The 26,682-nt window shown below is 44.4% G+C and overlaps 1 protein-coding gene and 1 non-coding gene across 8 annotated transcripts in view; one reads left to right on the forward strand and one right to left on the reverse strand.

Moving 5' to 3' along the window:
- Window positions 1-735: 735 nt before the first annotated feature.
- TRNAT-UGU (transfer RNA threonine (anticodon UGU)) lies at window positions 736-808 on the reverse strand. The gene has a single exon. It is a non-coding gene; the product is annotated as a tRNA-Thr (tRNA).
- Window positions 809-967: 159 nt separating this feature from the next.
- Window positions 968-26,682, forward strand: part of LOC142586040 (E3 ubiquitin-protein ligase SHPRH) — a 444,374-nt gene continuing 418,659 nt past the window's right edge. For 3 of the 7 annotated variants that reach the window (XM_075697264.1, XM_075697270.1, XM_075697269.1), the window contains exons 1-6: window positions 969-1,316; window positions 3,965-4,218; window positions 4,383-4,547; window positions 4,668-4,905; window positions 12,963-13,239; window positions 23,169-23,307. In XM_075697264.1, the coding sequence (XP_075553379.1) occupies window positions 1,145-1,316; window positions 3,965-4,218; window positions 4,383-4,547; window positions 4,668-4,905; window positions 12,963-13,239; window positions 23,169-23,307 (1,245 nt within the window). In that variant the 5' untranslated portion in view covers window positions 969-1,144. Of the gene's footprint in view, window positions 1,317-3,964; window positions 4,219-4,382; window positions 4,548-4,667; window positions 4,906-12,962; window positions 13,240-23,168; window positions 23,308-26,682 lie in introns of all 7 variants that reach the window. The other 4 variants (XM_075697266.1, XM_075697267.1, XM_075697265.1 and 1 more) reach the window with 3 other exon arrangements.

Genomic DNA, 26,682 nt, shown 5'->3' on the forward strand with positions numbered 1-26,682 from the left:
CTCTTGCGCCCTCTCTTTCTCGCGCCTGCGCACGAACGACTGGCGATTACTAGCTGTGCACGGGCCGCAATTCTGAGCCCGCGCCTGGCTCAGGTCCTACACCACCACAGGCGACCCGGCTCGGGCCCGGACCTAGCTGCAATAAGGCGACGCTGACACAAAAAGAAACAACATCAGGAAAATCAGTTTATTTAAATGACCTTGTAGAACTCTTGCATTCCATATCACAAAATCGTAAATATATATACAGATGCATCGCGCGCACAGAATTGTTATTCTAAGCTATTGTGCAAAAACAACAAGTGGTCCATTGATGAAGGGTTAAGGCAAGTGTGGCGCTCCTGCATTATGAATCCGGCAGCGCTGAAGTTTCGTTCACTGCTTGAACTGGTGGCCGGAATGGCTAATAGCCTCTTAGCAAGAAGAGCACGTTTTGGGTACGTGGCTTCCTTGGCCCAAGCCCGGCCCCAGCGTAGCAGCCTGGCCCGGGCCCGGCCCAAGCCCGAGTAAGAGAATCTCCAAATGGCCCGAACCCGTGCACAGCTCTACTGACGATCTCTCAAATGAACGTCTCGCGTTGGTGTCATTGTCAGTGTTTGTTGGCTTCTCACGCTATTTGTTCACCTACAGGCACTTTCTTCGTTCATTTGCTGCGTGGCTTCAAACATATATTCGCCGATTTGAAGAGCTCGCCTGTTACGCTTACGCGCAAAAAAAAAAAAAAAAAGACACTTAAGCCACCAGTGAGGATTGAACTCACGACCCCTGGTTTACAAGACCAGTGCTCTAACCACTGAGCTATGATGGCAACGCGCGCTGCATTTATTGGATGAACATATTTATAAAGATTGCAAGACAACTATAACCTATTACCACGGTATTTTGTTTGAAGCATTTTTTTTGTTCCGCTGGCAGACTGTTTAACGTATTTAACCCACCAACTTCCCTGTCTCTTGCGTCCGATCTGGCTCGCGGATACATGTCACTAAAGGCTTTGCAATACCTCCACCCTTTCCTCTCTCCTGCGACAAGTTATTCTATCCCTGCGACCGTCGCACCGTTCCATTTTAGGGACCATAGTTCCATGATGTAAACTTCTGCTCAACATAAATGTAAACCAGGAGAAAGAACTAGCAACGAAAAGATGCCTTCTCGAAGGAAAGCCACAGCACCGAGACGGCTCGGCGTGCAGGGAGATAACGCTGCGCGGTGCGGACAAAGCGGTGCACTTCAACCTCTTGCAAGCGGCAGTTTCACAATAGACGAATCTGGTGGTAATGATTCTTGTCTGCCAGCACCTGCGAAAAAACGAAAAAGTGAGTGCTCCCTTGCTGTACACAACCTTAATTGGCGGGCCAACCTTACAGAGTTCGAAAGCATTATTCGATAATGTTCTACCACGCCTTGCTCTTATTCATCGCGCATTTCTCAGTGTGCATAAATTTGTAACGTAAAACTATTCTAATCTTTTTTTTTTATTTGCCATACAAGTTGCGAGTAACCAGTGAAAGACGGGGAAGGAAAGGTACACTGTCTAGATTTTTTTTTTCCTTTCGTTTTTCCGTTTGTCAAAGACTCCGTTTTAGTAAAGAGGAGCTTCAGAAACTCCGATATTTCGGCTTGTCATTGTTTTTAACGTTCCTGTTTAGGGTGCCCCTATCGACAGTCGCACTAGAATAGGCTATTCATGCATCGATCTTCAATGTTCTATGTAGTTACCTCGCTAAATTCACTCCTTCATTTTGCTTCTCCTTGCGCCCTTAGTTTCGTTAATCCATTACCCCTAGTTCATTTTATTTTAACACCAGTGCACCCTTATTCAACTTGTGTTCTACTTTTTCATCTATGTCTGCTTGGTTTTATTCATGCTACCTTTACTGTCTGTGTTCAATATTCCGCAGTGGGTCATTGCTAAGAAAAGGCTACCACTCCTCAAAAAGTCACTCTCTGTTTTTAGAACATAGTGGCTGAAAAATGTGGCACCTATGTTTACATATGAATGCCACATACTAGATGGAGGCGCATGTGTGACTCGCTGAGTTCAATGCAGAGGATTGGAGCTGCACGCCAGTGACGCAACAGCAAGAAAAATCTGCAGATCCCACGCATATGTGATAATCAATTATAAGTAAAGACGAGATGTTTAGGCAATGAACATTGCTGTTTTAGGCGCTTATGACAAGCACTAAAGCTGCCATATATATAGCATATATAAGTGCCAACTACTGACTTTTACACATGTATAAGCACAATTAAAAAGAACTTAAGCTGTTCATATAAGGATGAAGCATAATTTTATGAGGAACACAGCCAACTAGACCCCGTATTCTGTGAAATTATTTAATTTTCTCAATAAAACTGATTGAGGCAGGTAGCTTAAGCTTAAGCTACCTTAAGCTTAAGCTACAAGATTTATCTGAAATCTTATGTGACTAGGCACCACGAAAAAAGATGAGGAAGCAGTCACAAACAATCACCATTTCAAGCTTTTGGGGTTTCATGTTGTGCTTTTTTTCACTGAGTATTTTCATGGAGAAAAGAAACACTAAAACATCCACTGATGTTAGTTGCACAAAATTTTAACTTGGAGCTTTAAGTGATTCAGGGCCTTCTGGAATAGCTCAATATTTGCCGGTCAGAAACTTTGGCAATTTTTTCAATACCGGAAATTGAATTTACTTGTCCTAGGTACACTGAAGCTCTGAACTAACTTTATCGGCAACAGGTTCATTGGGAATGGCATTTGAACTTTTCTTGAATGTCCAAAATGAACCCCACACTCGAGATCAGAGCTGCGCCCTGGCATTCGTTTCTAGATGACGTCTGGTAAAAATCTGAAGTGCGCACACAAGTACGCTAAGTCACTTTCAAGTGTATCGTTGCGAAGAACTGTTTGAGCCCTTCTCACAGCAATGCTCAAGTCTGCTGCAAAAATGTTAATAACAGCCTTTACACTGGCAAAGAGTTTGTGGTAATAATTGATTGCCTTCAGCCACATTTCCCAAGATGAGGCAAAGACAAAACACGGAAAAAGGCACTTTTAGGCCCTTAGATAACAATATAGACATCAACGTCGAAATAAGTATTATAGGCACGAATAAAGGTGCCTCTAAAATGTTTCTAGATCCACAGTTTGTGATTATAAGTTAAATACGCATGATAAGTACTTAAGGAAAAAAAAGAACAGGCATTTTGCCTAAAGTTCCAATCTCTAGCGATAAGTGAAGCCTTCTTTGGTGTCTTCACTTCATATCACCATCTTTCCATTTGTATAGCTCAATGCATGCTCTGGTCTTGCTTTACTTGCTCCCTACTCATCTGCTTCTGTCTTCAACTTCTTCTTTGTCGCTCCAGTTTATGGCTTTTAATGCGTTAGCATTATTTCACTTCTTGCATCTTGTTCTCCTTGTCGGCTGAGCACCTAGCTAGTGGCACGCGCCCATTCTGGGGGAGTGGCCGAGAAGGCTGCACAGCTGGCAAGACAGCAGCACCCACCGAGTGTCCATGAAAACTTGCTGTCACAGCAAGTTGTCATAGAATTGCTGTAACATCTATAGAGTCTTCTGGAATGTGTGTTATAAGTAGAGTACTTGTGACAAGTACTAAAAAGTTTGAGGGAGATTGACTTCAATGAATATCCTTATTTGAATCTGTCTCTGTCAAGCTGTCTCAGAATTGCAGTACAAAATGTGAGTGAGTATAGAAGTCAAACCAGCTTGAACTGTAGTTGCTGTTGAAGGCCAGGGGCTTTGTTACTTTACTGGAATGATGAAGCAAATTAGATGTGCTAAACGACAAAACAAATTACACAGTGTGAGCGCTGTGTGCTACAATTAATTCCCATTGATCACACAGATGAGCCTTATCCACGTTCACTCAAGCTTGACAGAGTGGCTGGTGATCAGACTCCGGCCTGCACCAAATTATATAGTACTTCCTAAGGCTTCTGTGATTTTCTTTTCAGGCAGGAGCAAGAAACTGCTCTTAGATCAAGAACTAGAGAGCCTTCTGGAAGGCTGTGATTATGCATTGCAAGTGGAGCATCAAGATGAGCATGCAGATTGCATCATGTTTTGTCTCGGCCAAGTCCAGTTAACTTCACATCCAGTATCGGATGGCAGGAGACTGGAAGATGCCTTGAAACGTAGCTACAGACTTTTTATTGGGTGCAAAACTGAGCAGACTGATTGCCGTGTGGTCTACAACTGCAGTGACCAGGTATGGTGTGCATGCATTCACTCCTATCGGGGTTTGCTTATGTCTTGTGCATGGCAGTTATTTACCATTGAAAGATTGCGAAATGCAATATGTATGTGATTTTACACACATTTAGCTAGGCATACCTACAGTTATTTTAATAAAGATGTGCACTTATCTTTCAGGGGTTTTCCTTAGAAGTTTGGGCTATGTGGCATGTAATAAAAAGGCCATCGCACATGGAGCAAACAGTACACTACACTGCACTGCCGAGACTACAGAAAGCGCCTGTAGTTCACACGAGTTTTATATGGCGAAGTCTGTGGAATCATGCTCTGCATAGTGAAATTGTGGGTTCAGTTGGCGCACTGTTATTCTATCCATTCATTGCCTTTTTTTTTTGCTTCTCCTTTCTTCTGCACTTTGAGTGCAACTGGATTGCTCACGTGCTGTGTATTTTATCCTTTCAGTGGCTGTGCTTTGATGCAACATTGCTTGCTGATGAGGGTGTGCGGCTCATCCTCTCGCACAGAAAATCTGTCTTTCTTGAGGTGGCAAAGGTGGAGGACTATTGCATTGTGTTGGATGTGCTGCTTTCACCAACAAATGTCTATCGCCTTAGTCATGCCAGTGACTCGCCACGCAACTCTGTAAATTGGGAAGTGCAGACTCTCGTTCACCATTTCTTCGGCATCAGTCACACTTCAAGTATGTCCCGCTGTGCTTTGTATACACTGGTGGTGTTTGCTGTGCGTGGTGGTTGCCATGTGTTGAAGAGAGCCGAGTTGTGTCCAGCATGTCGAGTCACAGATATGCTTTGTTGTGCACCTATGATGTGTGCTTATTTGATCCACTGGACACTCAAGAGTGCTTGATTACAAATTTAAGTTCACTTGAGCAGTGGTAGCTGCTTGAGTTATGCTCTAACAGTAGAGACACCTGGTGCTGGTGTTATGTAATTCACAAAGCTGCCTGCTGGCCTTACATCCGGAGAAAATGAATATGAAATAAGACATCTTTAATGTAGGAAGGAACAGCTCAAACAAACAAAGCCTTTTCATTTGCTTGCACTTGTGATTGCTTGTTACTGTGTTTGTCTGCAGAAAGCAATCTGCCGAAATATTGTCTCAGTAACATACATTTCTGAACAAATGAAACGCAAATAAGCGAAGCATAACTACAATTCGTTCTTTCATTTCATGTTCTGTTAGTTTGTGGAGTGCCACTATGAATTGGTTGTGGCCTTACACCATCTTTGGCAGCGAGAAAACTAGCAGTGTGAAAGTGCACTCTCAAATTATTACTCTTAAGATGTGTTCTGCTTCGTAATTTCCTATTCGCACTTTAACAGCTCACGATAGAGTTATTCATATATGAAGAAAATGCATGCTTTTGAATTACAAGTTTCTGCGCTTGAGGATATATCAAACAAAAGTTGTCTGGCTATTTGCATGGCCCTAGCATTCGTAGGAAAAGACTCAAGTGATCCACAGTACATGATGTGTCACGCCACGCTACTGTTTATAAAAAAATGTCCAAATCATTTGGTTCCCCTTGCGCTGAATTGCCGGAGAAAATTTCTTCCCTCGCTATTATGTAGCAACCATTGTTGGTTGCATGTGACAGTACATGGCCTAATGCAGTATCTTTTGTCGTACAAAATGCAAGGGCCCCATCTGTGATAACACACTCACTAAACAAGATGTGCACCAATTCGTGCAACTAACACAACAAAGACAGCACAGCTGTGTAAGGGAGCTTTAATGCCATTCGGAAGTGCACTAGAGGTCTGGTTTGCCACTGCTCGAAAAGACTTAGCAAACACTTAACTGTATTCGGTGCAATTTCCTCACCATAACAAAGTCTCTTCTCATGCTTCACTACATCTGAGCTCAGCACTTGTATAGTCTCTACTATATAGCCGACATGTGATCTGGTATTCTGCATGCGGCTGCTTTGGTTCTCCGATGCAGGCTGCCTTGCTGGCTCTTCGTTTATTAAAATTTCATACTGATTTCGCTGCCTTCACCTTTCATTGTCATTGCTGCATGCGAGCCATGTGGAACTCCCCTTAGCACCTCTTCTGTAAATAATTTTCCCAGATATGTGCATGTTGGTTGACACAGGTCAAACAGTGAATAGCAGTTGTAAGCTTGGGACCTTTGTTGCTGGTACCTTTGCAACTTTGAGACATTTCCTTCCATGCACTGCCCTGGGGGAAGACTCTGACTCGAGAACATGCAGTGTGCTAAAACATCATCTCATCGCACACCGACAGGAAAAGAAACCAAATCAGTTCTGTGGAAGTCTGCTAGGTGGCTGAAAGTTCACGAAAGGGAACGGTCACATCCACTTGACTTGTAGCACAAAGCTACAATAAAATACAAAAAATACATAAAAAATTAAAATAAGAAGAAGATAAGGAAAGGAAAAAGAAAACAATTCCAATTGCACAGAAACCCGCTTGGATGCCATGCATAGAAAGCATACAAGTGGGTTTGGCAAACATAGCGTTGTGTCGTACACACAACTCTGCGTTTGATGCGCGAGTATTAGGAGCGTCAAAGGGAAAAATCTATGTGTGTGAAGTGTGGAAAGCAGGTCACGTAGTAGAGGTATATATACATACAGGTATGTATATATGTATACATACTGGTACAGTTAAATATGGATATGTTATATATATATATATATATACATACATACAGGTACAGTTAAATATGGATCTAACGAAATTGACAAATGCTCGAAAATTTTTGTTACAAAGAGGTTTTCGTTATATGCAGTTTCAGCATGAAAATCTGAAAAAGAAATGCACAAATTAAACAAAGGGGAAACTGGAGGTACTCACCCAAAACGCATTTATTTAGCGGCAAATAGCTGTTATTTTGCTCTGTTGCTTGTTCGTGAGGGATGCTTGTAAGACATCGAGGTACACAATGCTGTTCCATCGTCATCTGGCGAGCCCGCGAAGTAGTGCAAATTGTCAATGGCATTCAGCACTTCCTTCACGGAAGGCGAAGCATGTGATGAATCGACCTCCGAAGATCCGTCATGATCACTGTCATGTCGGATACTTTCCACCAGCACCTCATCCAAGATCTCTTCCGTAGTGGTGGCGCAGTCGTCCGCATACAAAAAATCACAAAGCTGCACGTCGTTGGGGGCTACTCAACTTGCGCGCATTGAAACCCAACCTTCGGCGAGATCGGGCAGGCCTGAAAGCTCTTCCTCTCCACTGTTAGTTTCCGCAGCCTGAACCTTTTTTGTGATCCGGGCCTTGCTGAAGCAGTTCATAATAATGTCTGCACTTGTTTCCCGCCAGGATGCTTCAAGCATCCCAACTGCTTGAAAAATGTCCGCCTTTGTTTCCCGCTGAAAATAATGTTCAGAAGCAGCCTTTAGATTAGTCTGCACTGGTTGGAGCACTTCACAATCTTAATAATTCCTCTGTCAAGGCGCTCATTGAGTGAGGTACAGTTTGCGGGTAAAAACTGCTGTTCACTGTTACACAGCTTGAGACCGTTACCATAGTGCGCAGCACAGTTGTCTATGAATAGACAAATTCTGCGGCCTTGTTTCTTGATGTCTTTGTCGCTCGTTCACCCAGTCACTAAATATGCCCTCGTGTGTCATCCATGCTTTCATATTTGCCATGTATTGCACAGGCGTTCTGTGTGTCCCTTTAAAGCATCTGGGTCGGGTGCTTTTGCCGATAACCAGTGGGACTCGCCTGTTGCTTCCGTCCGAACTTATGCAGAGCAAAACAGTCAACTTCAACTGAGCAGTCAACTTCAAACAGTCAACTTCAACTGAGGCTGTAGGCACCAGCCTATTGCTTGTAGATCGTTTAGACTATCTTGAGGACTCTGTGTTTGCATACGGCTACCAATAAAAAGCAGGCTACACTGCTGCAGTACTTTCAGCCAAAGAAATAAATACTTCATGTGAAGCTTCAAGTGAGTATTTACTGCACCGCGATTGGGGCGCGATTGGGGATCGTTCGGAGCGCGCATTCGGTTGCGCCGTGCGTGGTTGGCCTAGGATGCGCTGACTTTGTCAGCCGTGCAAAGTCGGTGCAGCCTAGGCCAACGCCTCCTATAGTTAGACGAGGCATTGCCTAGGCTAATTGCGTCTGGCGCAGTGGACCGCACGCTCCCGGCTGACGAAGTCGGCGCGGCCTAGGCAACTGAATGCGCGCTCCGAATAATGATCCCCGATTGTGCCCTTGGTTCATTGATTGATTTGCAGATGTTTCTGACGCGCGTTTTTTATGTGATTTTTTATATCGAATTCTGGATATATAGAACTTTTTCGCAATCACCGCGGTGTTCGATATATTGAAATTCAACCGTTTATATATATATATATATATATATATATATATATATATATATATATATATATATATATATATATATATATATATATATTCCCCCGCTTCTTTAATGGTGAGGACGACACTGCTTTGTCCATGGCTCATAGCAGCCACCCATGCGTTGTGTTTTCTCAATCTGTTAATTCCCTGTTTAGTGCAAAAAATTTAGAAACCATTCCATCCTGCGAAGGTGGTTGACTACTGAAGCTGCTATGGTGGTATAAATTATGTTGGTATAGAGTTTTTTTGGTAACTATGCTACCGAAATTCCCCTTGGTCACCTTATCAGGCACACACTATGTCACGCACTGCATCATACATACACAGAGCTGACGCCAAAGGGCTTTTACGACACCGCTTTAAAGACGGTTGTTGACACAGCTGTGACGGAGTGCTGTTTAGACACAATTGGCTGTTAAACTGGCCCTCGACGTACACACAAACACGTTTGTTTGTAATTTGTGATTGAGCATACTTCCTGGTTAATTAGATGAATGAAACTTGCAAAGGCTAGGGCTTTATTCTAGCAGACAAACATGGGGCTGTCTGTTTTCCTCCCATAGAAGTCCATGTATTGACAGCACACAGGAATTCCACAGTATTTACAACTTCACTGTGAACTATGCAATTATGAAATGGAAATGAAACTCTGTGTAATGTTAGAGTCATCTTAGTGGCTAATTGTCATATAATTTGTTTCTGCATAGTTTTGATAAAACAAAAGTTAGTCGTTTTCTGTAACCATACTCCCTCTATAGATGCCCATGTATTGACAGCAGATGGGAATTCTGTAACGTTTGGAACATGACTGTGAACTTACTAATTGTGACAAGTAAATGAAACTCGGTGTAATGATAGAGTCATCTTTGCGGTCAATTTCAGTATGATGTTTTCCAAGATACCCACATTAGATTGAGAACTACAGAGCATTCGTGAGAAAGTTGGCTTTGCTGCAAGGCATTTCCTGTTTGCCACTGTGATTTTTCCGGAGTGTAGCCATAGACAGTTTCGCTGTAAAAAATAAACATTTATTTTAGTCATTAATTTTTCTCTTCAACACTTTATTTGGAGCCACGTGTCCTTCCCACGGGTTTTTCCCCCTTTCTTACGCTTTGGAAACAAGCGTTTTCTCACTCTGATAAAGGCCAGGTGACTGGCCGAAATGTTAAAATGGTGGTATTTTTGGTGTTGATTATTTCCTTGGGTTCAGCGAACACTTCGTTTTGAATATATATATATATATATATATATATATATGCGTTTCGAAGAGGCAGGACGTGTGTTGCTCCTGATTAACACTTTTCAATGGGATGAACATGGTTTAAATTGTAGATCTGGGACCTGAAAATGCAAAGTAGTGCTAACACATTTCTCTCGCATTTATTTCTAAATTGCCACTGTCTTTTTGGGAAGCATATATAGTTACTGCAGTGTGGGGCATTGAAGGTGACAACACTGTCACTGGATTGAGTTTTGCCTGAAGAAAATACGACTGCTCATGCATATAAAAAGTAACAAGCCTTTTGGTAATTTAATATCAATGTAGCTGGTGGTCTGAAAAATAATAGAATAGACATTTGAAATAGCAGATATAGGAATGGCCTGTAACACTATTATTTAGGGCTTTGCCAAATTTGTCTTCGACGGATCAATACAATGACATTCTTTTGTGAGGAACCATAGTTTTGATGGCCGCAGAATAGTTGTCGATACTTGAGTAAGAAGAATCAGCCATAGAATTTCATTTTTTCTTATTAACAAAGCTATGATTATCAAACTTTAAGTAATTATAAAGAATTTGTTCTCCTCTTCATAAGCTTATTTCATTTTTATGTAACCTCTATCTTTTTTGTAAGGCAAAGAACATTGTTGCATTTCTTGTGCAGGATTTTTTCACACGCTAACCTTTTGCGACAGTTATAATGGTATATCTTATCGGGCTTGTTACTTAGTGCAGAATGCGTTCTTATGAAAACATAACATTTTGAATTATTCAAATTTTATTAGAAGTGCTTGTTGTTTTATTAATATATGTTAGAGGTAATCTAAGTGTACATAGATCATTATACCATATGCACATTCAGGAATGTATATGCTAAATCTCATTATAGAGGTACCTATACAAAATATAGCACTTAAAATGTGAAACCAAGACATAAATCAAAACAAGAAAAGTGCATTTAAATGCCCTGCTGGGATGTTGGATGTGGCTTAGGAGGACCTACCTATTATGTTTTCTTTTTTTTAGAATGTGTGTGTGCTATCCGAAAGGGTCATTAAAGTTTCTGAAACAAACATGTGACTCGCACGAGCACAAGTCCTTCCAGTTGAATTGTTCATCGTTTGTTTCTGATGCCTTATACCTACGCATCAATTGTTCAAAAATTTAGATGACTGACAACAATAAGCACAGTGGGTGCACATAATTGTATTTTTCCATATTAACTTGCTCCTTGCTTTGCTTCTAATTTATGCTGTTGCAGATGTTTCACTATCTCATATTGACTTCATGTAACAATGATTTTTGGCTTTTACATTGTACTAAACTAATATTGCTTGCATTAATAAGGTGGAGAATGTAGTCTGACCTAAAACACTTGTTGCAAAAGTCGTGCGATGCTTGTGGAAATAATTCCAATGGGACAAAGCTATAACTTAAGAAGAAGCTCTTTAGCTCAGGCCCAACTCTGATGCCGCCCATTCAAATACATGTGAAACACAGAAACACTTTTCTGAGATAACCACTGGGCCAATTTTAATTAAATTTGTTGCATTTCAAAGGGAAAGTTAAATTCTAGTGACTGTTGGAAGCGGAGTATTGATTTAGGGCCCGAATTTTTAAAAGGAACATTCAGAAATTTGTAAGTTTGAAAAGAATAAAAGCACGAAGTTCACAAATACGTAGCCCTCCACTAAAAAAGCTATCGCAGCTCTGTAAACTGCATCTGTTGGAGCATCCAAAACAAACAAATTCAGTATGTAAATTTATACTTTACATGAATTTGTTACATTGTTTACAAGCATTGTGCAAAAATCCTCACATAATAATGGTCTACTTGAGAGCTATGTATAATGCATCAATTTTTTCCGGTTTATATGTACTGTTTGATACAATTTACGGAATTCTGATATTGTTTTTTTATTGCAGAGTTAGTGTTGTGCACTTGATAGTTACGAAGTTCCAAAGATTTGCGATTTCTAAAAAGTTTTATGAAAAGGAATTGAGGGCCTAAATCGAAAATTTACTACCAACGGTCACTAGATTTTAACTTTTACTTTTAAATGCAACAAACCTCATCAAATTTAGTGCAGTGGTTGCTGAAAAAAAAAACTATTTCCCTTTTCCCATGTATTCAGATAGGAGCCCTCGAGCTAAAGCTTGGTGATAGATGAGTAGTCTATACTACTGAAGCAATCTTGGTGACGCTACAGGGCTGGTGATTGTATAATTTTTCTATTGGCTGCCTTTAAACAGCAATTAAGTGGACGGCACATCCGCTTGGTGGCTAGTATATGACGAAGTCCCAGCATGTGACCTCTGACATCTTTTAGTTCGCTGCAGCGTGTGCCACCGAATGTCAGAGGCCATTCTGAGGAGCCACCTCTAATAATGGCCTTTCGCTTTCAGTATCAAAAACATGTATTTATGTGATCTTTTCGTAAGGCATGTATTTCAAGTGTAAAATTTCACACGGGAGGTGTTCAATAGCTACACTCTCTGAAACTAGGCTTTTTGCATGTTCCAAAATTTTGTTGCCATTTAGGATACATGAATACAGGACTGGCATTGTGTTTGTGAACACATGTACCTTTGTGTTGGTTTTGTCTTGCTGCAATTCTTTCTGCAAGTATTGAGCGATTGTCAAAATCACTGCGTTGCACCATGCCATCAGAACTGCGGATGGCATTTGATTGCACATGATAGAACTAACCTGAAGGGCACACCAAGAATATTTCATGCCGTTTGTTTCAACCGTTAAGGGTTAAGCAAAACCTCGAACGGTCTTGCAGAATGCTGCCAAGAAGTCATTCTGGAACAGCACAGTAATGATTAAAATTTTGATGCAATTTAGTTTGGCTTTTCAAGTGTGAGCTTCAGTTCGTAAAGAAATGCCTTTGGATTCTTAGAATGGAACTTTTATGCTTACCTTTAGATGGTGAAATGCAAATATAGTGGTCGACATAATAAGCACGTTTGTTTGCTAGTTACTGTATGGCATGGTCCACTGTTCAAAGGAACACACAATCATGGAGCAATTTTCCTCTGAAGAAGGGGCCTAGCTGAGACAATGGCCTCTCATGTGTTCCCTTTAATGGTGGATTGCACTACATATTTCATGCAGCCAGTCTGTGAACCTTTGTCCACTCTCGTCTGCTGTTCTAACAGGGCACATTGAAACGGAGAAGTTTCGGAGACAGGACTTTGACTTGCTCTACGCAAGGATTGCTGCTGCCCAGTCACTGCATCCTGCTGCAGATGAGGATGTGAACGATGTTCAGCATCCAGCATTGCGGCCCACACTGCGGCCATACCAAAAGGAAGTGGTCAGGTGGATGCTGAAACGAGAGCAGCCACTTGCTGAGATCTCGGTGGACAATTTCCTGTACATGCCACTGGTTGACTGCTATGGGAAAGTGCTCTACTACAACAAATACGCAGGCTTGTGAGAATGGTTTTGTTTTTCTGGTTTGTAAGGTTTGCATCAGACCATCTTTTCCATCCGAAAGCTTCTACTATGGCATTTGATGGTTTGCAGCTGGCACTTCTTCAGTTTTAGTTGTAGTTGTAGACAATGTGACTAATCTCTGACTTTCTGCCAGGATTCAATGGTCTAGATTGCATACAGATGGGGAAAGAGAAGTGACAGCTTACAACTCCATTGGTGCTTGCATTAGTTACTGTAATCCGCAAGGAAATAACCTATATCCTTGTTTAAGGGCAGCACTTATTTTTCATAAATTTTGGTCCGACTGTTCTTGGTGCAGTTCATATGCAAGCAACAATTAAATGTGTCTGCTTAGAAGAATGTATGCCTTACCACATTTGGAGCCTTTATTTTAGTGTTATTTGCCATTCATTGTCAGTGGCACATAGTACGCAGAGGTGGTGCAGATGGCATCTGGTTTGCTGCAAGAACGACGCATCCCACATAAGGTTATGTGATCAAAACAGCTACTGGGGTTTTCATGCGAAATATGAACGGAACAATTCAACCGATGTTGTCTGCACACATTGGTGCTGCACAAGCAACAGATGCTCACTGTGCAAATGTATACAATGCATATGAAGAGTGCAGTCCCTATGTGCACAACACTCAGACAGCTGTGCACCACCATCCAATAAGAAGGGGAAAAGTTACTGACAAGCAGTAAGCTGTAAGTGGGCATTTTTAAGTAGCGAAATTAACCAAATTATAGTCAACTTCCATTAACCCTTCGAGGGTCGATTTTTTTCACCAGGTGTGACCGTCCAGGGTCGATTTTTGTTATTGCAGATTCCAATTCTTCTTAGGGAGTTATTTCGAAAGAAATTTACCATAATTTTTCTAAGGTGACCGTATAGTGAGAAAAAAATGTTTTGCGTTGGTATATATGTACTCTTCATTCATGAGTAACAACAATAAAAAAAAGAAATAAACCTATAAGAATTGAAAATTTTGTGCATTGTTATAGTTCAAGGCTTTGAAAATGCACACACTAGAATATTTCGCATGACTCAAAGGTTCCTGCTCTTACACTAATATGTACATCCATAGCGTAATCGAACTGCGTAGGTGCGCGCACTCAAGAAAACTGTGTGGTTGTGTGCCCGTCAAAAAAAAAAAAAAAAAAACCATGCAACAAACTTTTGCGAATTTTCATCTTATCACAAACTAGAGGCAATTAGTTTTCGGGAGCCTCAAAAAGAAAAAGAAAAAAAAAAGCAACGGAAATGCATGCACGGTGGCATCCTTCCTATGTGCACCCTTGTGAGCACTAAACGAGCGAGAAACAAGCGGTCGCCCTTTGAGCGATTAGTAACGAGATGGCCATCAGTTTTGCAAGAAGCCGAAACCGCTCGCGGAACAAAACCCAAGCCACTGCTCGCCTGCCCGTGCGCCAATGTGCGAGCGGTAGTATATAGACGCGCTGGAGCAAACTAGCGCTAAAACAAACCATGCAACGAAAAATCAGCGAGGGAGGTGTGCGAAAAAAATTCCCTGTATTCCCACATAGTGGCAGCACATGACAGAAAAGAAAAGGTTAGGAAATTGGCGCGCTTTTTAAATATACAGACGGCGCCGTAAATATACGGCATCGACCATTTTGGAGATCATTTGCAGCGCCGTGTATTGACCCTCAAAGGGTTAATTCGATGCTGGTGGGACCGACGAAACTAGTAGGATTATTCGGCAGGGTGAATTGGACAAAAGGCAGAAAAATAATAATTAGGCAGAGCTCATCTCACGACGGACTGTTGACGTAATGTGAATAGCAATCGAGCAATGTAGTGACAAGCCAAATTCCTAAATTCACGTTTATTTAGCACGTGTAGTGGTAATTCTGAGACTTTCGTTGCTTTGGCTATATGCCAGAACTTTCCTTCTCGCAGGCATGGCAATGCCACAAGCACAACCTTCGCAATGCCTTCAGCGACCACCGCAACCCTGATGCTATTGGCATTTGAGATTTCACTGCAAGCAGCAGCAGGCGAGCCTTCTGATGTTCTTTGCTCACACCTTCCACACATGCATGGCCTACCGAAGTTTTACAGGAGCAGCCCTGCCATCTGGTTCCTTCAGCTTGAGCATCACTTCTACGTCTACATTGCGAGTGATCAACACTTGCGCTATCTCCACGCTAGTTCCGAGCTACCAGACAGTCTGGTTTTGGAGCTCTGACTTCTACTGGCCCGGGCATCTACGAGAACCTGCGGCAGGTTGTGATTTCACAATACGGCATCGCTGTGGCTGCGCCTTGCTCACGATGTACGCTGCCGGTGCTGCCTGGTAAATCTCTCTCGGATTGCGTGAACCCAATACTATCAACGCCGAGACCATCTGCACACTCCTCCTGGACTTTATCACTGGACTTTATTTCAGTCGTGCTTCTCACTAGGAGGGGGGCCCTGTAGTGGCACGACTATATCGTCTCCAAATCCTTTGAAAGAGAACAGGGCTCATGTGCAGGTAGCGCGAGAATGAACACGCAAGCGCCCAACCTGAGCGGCTACGGTGTCGGCCACTCCCGAGATCCAATGGCACCATGGCTGGCCAGCCTAAATAGACTGTGGCTACGGCGTCTACCCCTTTGTGCCATCCTCTTACAGACCTGTATGATGATGGCGTGACGGTGACGGCATGATGAGTGTCAGATAACGAAGCTGGAGTGACGATAATAGCATTACCAAGACGGCATTACGATGATGGCCAGACAATGGAAGCATAATAGTGACTGCCTGACGATTATGGTATGACACAGGCGGCACAATGATGATTGAATGATTACAGGGATGGAAGTGGTGCGCCAATTGCACCATCTTGCACCAAACCATCGAGCTGTGCTAACCTACGCCAAAGCACTAATTTCGAATGAAGTAGCCAAATTTAGCAGGATATGTGTGTTTAGTGGAAAGCACACAACCATAAACATGCGTTGGCTAGTGCTTAGCCCTGCAATCCAAGCCTAAGCAATCCGTTTCAGCTTTGGCATCATTGGAGTGTTTAGCGGCACAATTGTAACCAGGCCACAGGAAAATGAAAACTGTTTTGTGGTATAGACGCATTACAAATGTTATATGAAGGCGTTACTCGTTTGCGTATATGTGGACCAGCTAAAGATGATTTGAACTGGGGTCATTTCATGGGGCAGTCGGGAAGGAAAGTCGCGCTGAATGAGTAAGGTCGTACAGTCTGCTCAGCGTGTAGCTCATCAGTTTCGTTATACACCCGCCGTGGTTGCTTGGTGGCTATGGTGTTAGGCGGCTAAGCAAGAGGTTGCGGGATCGAATCCTGGCCATGGCGGCCGCATTTCGATAGGGGCAAAATGCGAAAACACCCGTGTACTTAGATATAGGTGCACGTTAATCCCCAGGTAGTTCAAATTTCCATAGTCCCCCACTGCAGCGTGCCTCATAATCAGAAAGTGGTTTTAGCACGTAAAACCCGATAATTTTGGTTTCATTATAAATTTTAGCACACGACTTTCCGCCCTATTGGTACATCTGCGTCAATTCATGGGTTAACACTGGGCGTGTGATGTTCTAAATCTATTTCGCACATGCACCACGCCCATTTACCTGGATGATAGTGTGGCACGCCGACAAATGACTTGCTTGCTTTCATGAAAGTTCTTGGTCACAAATATTCAATGGCAACTGCAATCGTCACTCAGATTTGCACTCAGGCTACACTATTTCCTGCCTGGCCACACCACACAAGATCAGGCTCTTGCCGTCACAGAACGCAAGCTGAGGTTGTCAAGTTCCATATTATTCAATCTTAGTGGACAAATTGTTGTTTTAATTGGCCTGCTGTGGTTGCTTAGTGGCTTTGGTGCTGCGCTGCCAAGTATGGGGTTGTGGCATGGAGTAACATAGTAACATAGTAAACATAAAGAGTGGACACTCCCATAGGTGCCTGTGGCCGACTTTGGCTCTCAGCTCACCTAGCGGAATCGGCGGAACGCACCAGCCTCCAATATGGTCGTGCACGCCGCCGAATCTTGGAGGCCTGAATTTCAGTTTTGTTTCTTATTCTTATTTTGTGACCCATAACATTGTTTAAATTGAGTGATTTCATGCAGGCGCTTGTGCCGCTGTTTATATGTTGTGACGATGAACGCGCAAAGGTGTTTCACCTTTGCGCGTTTGAAAATTCCCGTTCTCGGGGTATTTCATGCTTGAGTCTGGTACAAAGGGAAAGCAGCCATGATAACATTTCATGTTACGCCATGTGGGGACATGTTTCCTCTGCCTGAATGCGGTTCAAGCCCTCAACCTTCGCATTATGGGAGAATTGCGCTGCCTGCACATGTCCACGGAGGGACATGCAGATGTTTCCGCCATGAGCCCTGGTTTTCAACCTCAAAACGCCACACCAACAGCAGCGCTAGGCCGTCCCAAATTTGGTATGCCGCCAATACTATGGATCATGTTCGGCCATTTGTTTTTGCCTGGCTTGGGACTTGTCAAAGGCATGCAACATACGGTCACAATGAAAAACTCAGTCACGCTGGTCTCGCAGAAGCTAAGGCCCTTACCATTTCCTGTCCGCCAGTCGGTCTCCGACGAGATCAAGAAGCTACTTGCAGCAGATGTTATCGAGAGAATTAATGCCTGCGAGTGGGTCTCTCCAATCGTAACAGCTCGCAAGGCAGATGGTAGCGTTCAACTGTGCGTCGATCTACGAGAGCCTAACAGAGCTGTAGTAGCAGACAGGTTTCCCTTGCTTCAGATGGAGGAACTGCTCGATGCCCTGAACGGAGCATGCTGCTTCTCCAAGGCAGACCTGGCATCGGCCTACTATCAAGTTGTGCTCCACCCAGAAAGCAGAGACCTAACTGCGCTCATTATGCATGGGAGCCTTTTCAGGTTCAAAAGGGTCTGCTTCAGGTTGGCATCAGCACCAGCTGCATTCCAGGAGATCATGACAAAGATTCTTGAAGGCTGCAAAGGGGTCTTGTGCTACTTGGACAACATAATCATTTTTGGGAAAACTGAGAGCGAACACACACAGAACCTAAAGCAAGTCCTTGCACGAATAGCGGAAGCTGGGCTCAATGTCAACGAGAAATGCGTCTTCAAAACATCGGAGCTGTCTTTCTTAGGACATCAGGTCAACGCAGAGCGTATAGCACCGCTCCAGACCAAGGTTGATGTGATCGTTAAGGCTCTTGCGCCTACAGATGCAGCCATGCTATGCTCTTTTTAAAGGCTACTTGAATATTAGGCCAAGTTTGTCCCATGACTGGCAGATGAGGTAGAGCCAGTGCGCCATCTACTACGCAAAGACGTAACCTTCTACTGGGACAATGCCCCTAAAGAAAGTTTAATGAGAATAAAGAGACTCCTAGCATCCCACAAGGTCCTACAAATGTTTGACCCGATGTTACCCATCATTGTCTCAATCGATGCATGTGTAAACGGTCTGGATGCCGTATTGCAACAAGTGCCATTTGCATCACGAACATTAACAGAGAAAGAACGAAAATACTCGGCTAGAGAGTGTGAAGCTCTGGCCTGTCTATGGGCCTGTGAGAAGTAGCACGTTTATCTCTGGGGCTGGCCGTTTACCCTATTGACAGATCACCAGGTCTGGTCGCCTTGCTCTCGTCCCAGAGTACAGGACAGTGACCCCTTCGTATCGCAGTGTGGACCGCACGACTCCGGCGCTACAACTTCAAAGTCCAGTACCGCAGCGGAGCCCACAACCAAGTAGCAGATGCCTTGTCCTGACTGCCTGTTCCAGAAATAAAGGGTGGCTTCCAAGTCAATGAAGAGGCTGTGTCTTTAGTTACATTGCCTGTACATCTAGAGGATCTTTGGGTTGCTACCGCTGAGGATGACATACTACAGCAAGTCACACAATTAATCTAATCATCATGGCCAACCTGGAAAACACTTCCGACGGAACTGACACCCTACCATGATGTACGGGAGGAGCTTTCTGTAGGGGATGGGTTTGTTTTGCGCACAGAACGTGTTGTGGTACCTGCCAAGCTAACTGATACCTTCATCCAGTTAGCCCACAAGTCCCACTCGGGAATAGTCAAGACCAAGCAACGCATCAGGGAAAAATACTGGTGGCCGCGCCTTGACAAGCAAGTGGAGACCTCCACCCGAAGCTGCACTGTTTGCCAAGCCTCGGACAAGTGCACAAAGAACTTACAGGCACCGCTCCGGCCTGTCTTACTGCCTGACAGGCCCTGGGACAAAGTGTCAATAGATATCATGGGGCCCTTTGGATGTGCACAAACCGATTGTCGGTTTATCATTGTGGTGGTGGACTTCTTCTCCAGATGGCCAAAGATTGCGTTCTACGGTGACACCACTTCCTGCACTGTGATAAACTTCCTCCTTGGGGTCTTTGTGTGAGAGGGTTACCCTATAGAATTAGTCTCGGATCACGGCCGACAGCTTTCGTCAAGTGAATTTGAGTGTTTCCTAGAGGAAAGGGGTATTAAACATTTCTTCTCTGTAGTTTACCACCCTCAAGCCAATGGTGCGGTGGAAAGGTTCAACAGGGTCCTTAAATCGTATATACAACTCTCTCTACTGGAGCAGCGACCCATCAAGGCCACCGTTATGGAGTACCTGAGTATTTACGGCGCCACCCCCCACAGCGCCACTGGTCTGTGCCCAGCAGTGTTGCTCCATGGACGTCACATGAGGAAATTGTTAGATGTCATCGGCCAGCCAACCACAGACTTCGGCACCCAACCCGCCCGGGAACTGCGTAGACTTCGGCATCATGTATACGATTACCAACAAAGAAACAAGGCGCATTCGGACAAGCAAAGAGCAGCCAGGGAGTCCAAATTCAAAGTGGGTGCCTATGTGCATGTCAAACGTCCTCTACCTGCAATGAAAGGCACCCTCAGTTTTGGTGCCATTCAAAATCCTGAAATGCATAGGACGTTGGTAATTTCACCTCTAGGACGGCCGGCCGTGGAACGCCTCTCAATTGTCCGCTGCGCCCCTGAAGCTGTACAAGAAACAATGGCGAGACAAGAATCCCTGCGGGGGGACATGGACATAGACATGCCAGCAGGCAACACCAGAACTCGGGCACTGCCCTCAGGAACACAGAGCACCACATCCCAAAGAACACCAACGCCTGATGAAGCATAGTCTGCAGAATTGCTGCTGTCACCACTGCCTCCTTGCACGCCAAGCCCATGTACATGGCCAGGGAGTCCACTAACTGGAACCATGACCTCCGGACTGTGTGCTGATCGTGGTGGCGAATCGGAAAACTCTCATCAGCCAGTAGAGTCAGCACTCCGCTGTTCTACACAGGAGCGAAGACTGCCAGCAAAGTTTAGGGATTATGTGCAGTGAACTTACTGATTGCAGCGACTTTATTAGGCAATCGCCACCAGTGACTTTACTATCAATTTGTTAGCGCAATAATTTAGTTGGCTGCCACAATCAGTGACGGTTTTTTGATTGTATGCATATAACCTGCGTTCTCTTGTTGAGGGAGGGCTAGATGTAGTGTCATGCCTTCGCAATCGATGGCACTGCTGACGTGACGCAGGCCACATGCGACAGATGGCGCCACAGCGCTCTTGTATATGTTACGTTCGCCGTAATAAAGATTGTTATTGGCATGGAGCTGGCAGTGGTGTAGCAGCGACATGACACTAACCTTTATGACTGCTTTTTTATCGCCACCCCTCTTCCACTGCTGACCGCTCTCCAGGTGACAGCAGACTGTGCTAGACATTTCCTGGGGTCAGTAGCAATTTCCTTCCCTATATATGTGTTCATAGGCACAACGCTACATTTACCATTTCAAGCCTAGAGCCTTCCTTCAGCGGGCCCATACTTTGCAGAATGGTGAAGAATAGAAGAACAAAGGCACTAGGAAGAAAAAGAAACAAAACTAGTTGACGATCAATGTCACGCAAGGTTCCATCCATTTCACTCACAATATTTCTTTATTAATACAAGTGTTGTGTTTCATCGACGTGGTGAGCCACTGCAGTCTGCAGGCCATCTACCAAGACGGTTTTCGAAGGAGTGGCCCCCACTCGCATGACAACCACGTCAAAAGCGTCAGTGACGAAGCACTTACCATGACTATAGCCACCATCAGCAGCACTAACCATTTTACATGGAGAAAGGTTCGACCGAGCCACTGTTGGAAGTATCAGTGGGAAGACCACCACGCGCAGCAACAAAACAATGGTGCCAGGCATAGCTTGTCCTGAAAAGAAGGGAGGAGGGGGCATTTTTCTCAACTACAGCAGATCACCTGTCACAGCGGGGACAGACCAGAGCATGTTACGATGGCTAAGAGCAGATCTTTCCCCCTTTTTCCAAAAATGGCTGAGTGGCGTCGCCTGGTGGGAGAATCTGAACTACACACAAGATGGTGGCTGTGATACCTTCACCTTAATTTGATTAAATCTCATGCAAAGTTTGCATGCACATGCACTAGGATGTGTTAAATGCAGATATTTTGATCTTTTCGTATTTTAATAATTTTGATCATGGGCTTTTTAAGAAACCACTCGTCAATTTTCTTAATAATAATAGCACAGATTAAAAACTCTTTTTTAAGTGACAAAGAAGAAAGAAAGTTATTTGTGAGTTTCCTTGCTATTAGTTGTTCATAAGGAGCAATATGTGATATTTTATAACACTTTACTATGCCTGACCTGCCTTGGTTGCTCAGTGGCTATGGTGTTGGGCTGCTCAGTACAAGATCGCGGGATCGAACCCCGGCCATGGCGGCCGCATTTTGATGGGCGCGAATTGCGAAAACACCCGTGTACTTAGATTAAGGTGCACATAAAGAACCCCAGGTGGCCCAAATTTCCAGAATCCTCCACTATGGCGTGCCTCATAATCAGATAGTGGTTTTGGCACGTTAAACCCCATAATTTAATTCAATTTTTCCTATGCCTGGTATGAAGCCCAGACGTCGCACAAGAGACCCTATTTTTCCCACTTTTAGGGGTCACAGAAAAATAACCAGATAAGATATTGAAAAACTGAAAAGTTATTCGAAAGTAGAAGATTTTATTCTAATTCTGCATAAATTTCATTAATTTACGTATTTATTAACGAAAAAAGATTTCTGAGACACATTTTCTTAAGTGATCCAGCCTGCACACTTGGAAGAGAGTGAGAGCTTGTGGGCTACATGCAGGTAGTGCCCTCGGTACTAGTCGCATGAAATCCTGCTCACCTTGCTTGATGAGCGATGAAGCGATGAGCATGTCAGTGTCGTCCTGCTTGTAGATTGGGGCGACTTGCATTCTGCTGCAGCAGAGCCACCCATACGACAGCCAATAAGCGGGAATCTCCCGCTTTACCAGTGTATGCCTTTCAAGAAAACCCCCTAGGGATGACGTGCACAGATAGCCAAACTGTTTGAAGCATTAGTTGCAAACATAGTAAATGCTTTCTGAGTGTACTTGTGGTTTCCTCCAGTGTTTCTTCTAGCCTCGAATAGGTTGTGATTATTGAGTAGGCATGCAGTGACTGTGGTGCTCAGAACGTCAGACCTGTTGCAGCCGTACAGTCTGACAGGTTGCTCACACATTGTAATAAACTTTACAGGGAAATAGCCTTTGAGATAAACTCTTTAGTATTGGCTCTATTAGCAGCCATTCAACCAAAGGATATGTGTTTCTAACAATGACCATGTGACTTGCTCATGTATAATAATATTGCTTCACTTAGTTTGTTTCTGGCTTCTTTCATATAATGAAGTAAGCAAAGGCACAGGTTAGAAACAAATGAATTAAATTGATGCATGTCAGTGCGTGTTCCTCTTGCTTTAGGGCTGTTATGAGCCAGGAATATGCCAAGCACTGTGATGTGAGCATGTTTTCAGTGGAATGCAGCATGCAGGACTCTTATATTTGCACAATGTTGCAGCTTTGTTGAAAAGAAGATGGACTTTGTGGGCGCTGCCACACCTGGTGGCATCTTGGCTGATGAAATGGGACTTGGCAAGACAGTGGAGCTGCTTGCGTGTATCCTTCTGCACCCAATGCCCATCTATGATCAAACCTTGGTACGTGCAAAAGTTCTTTTAAAATGCAGTATCACTTGTGGGTCTTGTGATTCCAGTGTACTGTCACCATAATTGAAACATTTATTTACCCTCGAGGTTCCCGACAGGTGTATTACAGGGAGCAAACAGGAAATACACAAAGAAATTGTCACATGACACATAGCAGCGCAAAGCAATATACAAGCATGATAATGAGCAAAAGGGCAGTCATAAATGTGTAGTTTGGAAAAGGTACAGAAAAGCTAATATTAAAAGGGACAAAGAGGTGTGCTGAACTAAGAAGAAGTGTATGACAGCAGCTCATAATGGTTGTAGCCCGAGATTACCCTGCCCTTTAGAAATAAAAAAATAAAAAATGCATGAGATTTTCCCGGTGATATATAGAAAGTGTGCGATATACGCAATAATTCAATATATCCTTGTTCGCTATATCGTGGTTTGACAGTATATGCCCGTGAGTTTGGTGACGGATCTGTTGTCCAGGTTTCTAAGCGTTTTGTGGTTAACCCTGTCCGGTGCTGGGGCTGACTTGCCATTGACTCCTTGGAGTGCCATTCTGATTTCCGCCTCGCCGAAGTCTTCATCTAACCTGGGATCATGACTGCCAGTGCACTTGCCGTGATGAACCGTCAGTCGTTGTGAAAGGTACTTGTCGTGGAGTTTCTTGACGATTTGGTTCTAGCTTGCCGCCCCTTTTTCTTTGTGCAGAAGTCTCTGCATGCCGTCTCTTTGCTTGGATTTGCTTTGGGTTTCATCCAGCAGGTGCCTCAGCAGATGCCCTATACTTCCGTTGTGGAGTTGGCTATCCGCGGCATTGCATACTTCATCCCACTGTTGCTTGCTCAAGGTTTTGCAGTGCTCTTGTATTTGTTTGTCTAGTTCAGTAATCGTTTTCCTCAGCTTTCGATTGAGTCGCTGGCCTTGCCATCAGGTTTGTATGAATTTCTTGGCTTCCCATAGGTCCATCTTCTCCCTCAGGATTTCAGGAGTGATGGTTTGCGTGGCCTCCCCAACATCTCTGGTCAGGTCTGCGATCCATGTGTCAATATCGCCGATGGGCTCATCATCTAGCCTGATGTCCCAGTGCTTGCGGAACTTCTCCCAGTCTGTCCATTTGAAGCTTTCGACAAGGGGGTGGTTCCCGCTCGTGATCTCGATGATCATGTGGTCGCTACCTAGGTGTTCTAGGGTGTTTCTCCAGGTAGCCCTCTCGATGGTTTGATCATAGTTATGTCCGGTGTGGTATCTCTTGCAACCAAGTTGCCCATTCATGAGGTTCGTGATGAGCGTGTATTCCAAGTCTTGCGAGTTCTGCCATAACTGTTTGCCCTTGGTTATGGTGTGGCCATATCCTCAAATATGGCACAGAGCGCTGAAGTCCCCAACCACGATTAACGGGTTCAGGCCAGCGATCTCGGCCATCTTTCTGAGCAGGGAGAGAAAATACTGCCGTTTCTTGGATGGGCTACTGTATATGTTGAGTAGAAAGATGCTATTCTTTTGCGTTCTGTTAGGAATAATCTCTATCATAATATGCTCAGCCTGCGGGCCTTTAATCTCATGTTCTATAGGTACTAGGCCATTTCTGATTAGTGTGGCAATGCCTCTATCTTTTAGGAATTTAGGGATGAGGGCGTGGTAGCCCGGGATGTTGGCTGACGTGCCCACGGTTTCTCATAGCATTATCACATCGGGTTTGGGTTGGATGTTTCTTACGTATTGTTGTAGGACCGGTTTTTTCCCGGCTAGACCTCTGCAGTTCCACTGCCACACCAATAGCTCTCTTATCATGTCTGGCCATCCTGGAGTCTTAAATAAGTAGCTGTTGAGAAATTGGAGCTGCTTGTGGTTTCATCATAGGAACATCTGGGATTATGACTGGATTTATATCGTGAGTTGCTGCGTTCGGCCATGGTGATAGTGACAGAGACAGTGCCTACATCGCACATTCCTCGAGCTTTGCTACCCTGGTCTTGAGGCCGGATATGGCCGAAGACAGATTTCTTATTGCGCTTTGCAGTTCGGTGAGCATGGCGTTAATTTCCAATCTCGCATGTTTGGCGCGACTGGTTTCTTGGCTTAGCGCAGCTCGCCCTTTTGCAGGTGGAGTTGCTTTGTCCTGTTCCTCGCCATTGTTGCTTGGAGCATGTGTGCTCACGGGAGTGGGTCTAGGGGGCTGCGCAGGAGGCGCGACCTTTCTCAGTTCGCGTACCTCTTGGGTTACCTGTTTGTACTAGGCTCTTGAGCATCGCATTCTCATGTTTAATTTCTGCGATAACCTCATTGTCTATGTTATTGGTGACTCGTGGTTCTGAGGCAGTTACCCTGGAGACCCTGCGCTTTGGCACACCCTTGGCCACATCTGCCCAGCTTACCTTTTCGCGGATGGCCTGGTCTTCCCGAGTGCCTTGGCGATGGCGGCTGGATCTCGACCTGGCTCGACCTGGTCCCGGGATATGGCTGCGGGCTCAGCTCCTCGGCCAGCTTCACTGGCGGGATCAAGGGGCCTCAGTTGCTGTCATCGATCTGGACCTGGCCTGATCTCTGGATCTGGACTTTGGCTTTCGCAGGGTGTGGGGTTGCTCTCCACTGGGTTCCTTGACTGCCTCGAGTTCTGCTTCCGCTTCCGCTCTTTTCCTTTCCCGTCTTCGTTTCTTGATGATATATGGAGTCTTGAACTTTGCTCGGCAGGACTTGTCTGCCGTGGGGACACCCTTCTCTGAAGAAGGGTGTTCCCCTCCGCATAGGCTGCATTTTGGGATGCACTGGTGTGGGGGTCTGAGTTCTTGGCGCCGCAGCCCTTGCAGATCTTGTCCTAGGGATTTGGGCAGGCATCCATACGGGGGCCCAGTATACCGCATTGGGGACCGATGTCGACCTGCTTCCAGTACGGCGAGCAGCAAAGCAGAATGCTTCTGTACCTGACGAGGGTAGGTACTTTCAGGCCTTCGAAGGCAACGATGACTGTCGTAGTGTTGCTAAGACGCTTGGCCGCTAGGGCTGTTGGGTTCTTGTCTTTGACGATCTCTGTGTTAATGGACCTGGTGTCTTCTTCGAGCGGTATGTATCGGATGACCCCCTTGCCCACATGATTGGGTGCCGCTTCATACACGTTGACCTCATATTGGTGGTCACCGATCCTGATGGCCTTGAGCTTCCTGTATTTTTCTGCATTGGTGCTACTGGGTGTGCTGATAACGAGGATGTTTTGCTGGGTGTTGGGGCAGACAGCACCTTCGCTGGCATCTTGATCAAATCTGTGCAGGTCTGGAGTTCAGTAAGTCATGGCTTAGTCACTGTTAAGTGGGTGGCTTAGGTGCTGGCGTCTCTTCATGGTGTTTTAGTTACATGAGTTTTATTTTGAGTTTTTGAGTT

Source organism: Dermacentor variabilis, chromosome 6, assembly GCF_050947875.1.
Source record: "Dermacentor variabilis isolate Ectoservices chromosome 6, ASM5094787v1, whole genome shotgun sequence".
Classification (NCBI taxonomy): domain Eukaryota; kingdom Metazoa; phylum Arthropoda; class Arachnida; order Ixodida; family Ixodidae; genus Dermacentor; species Dermacentor variabilis.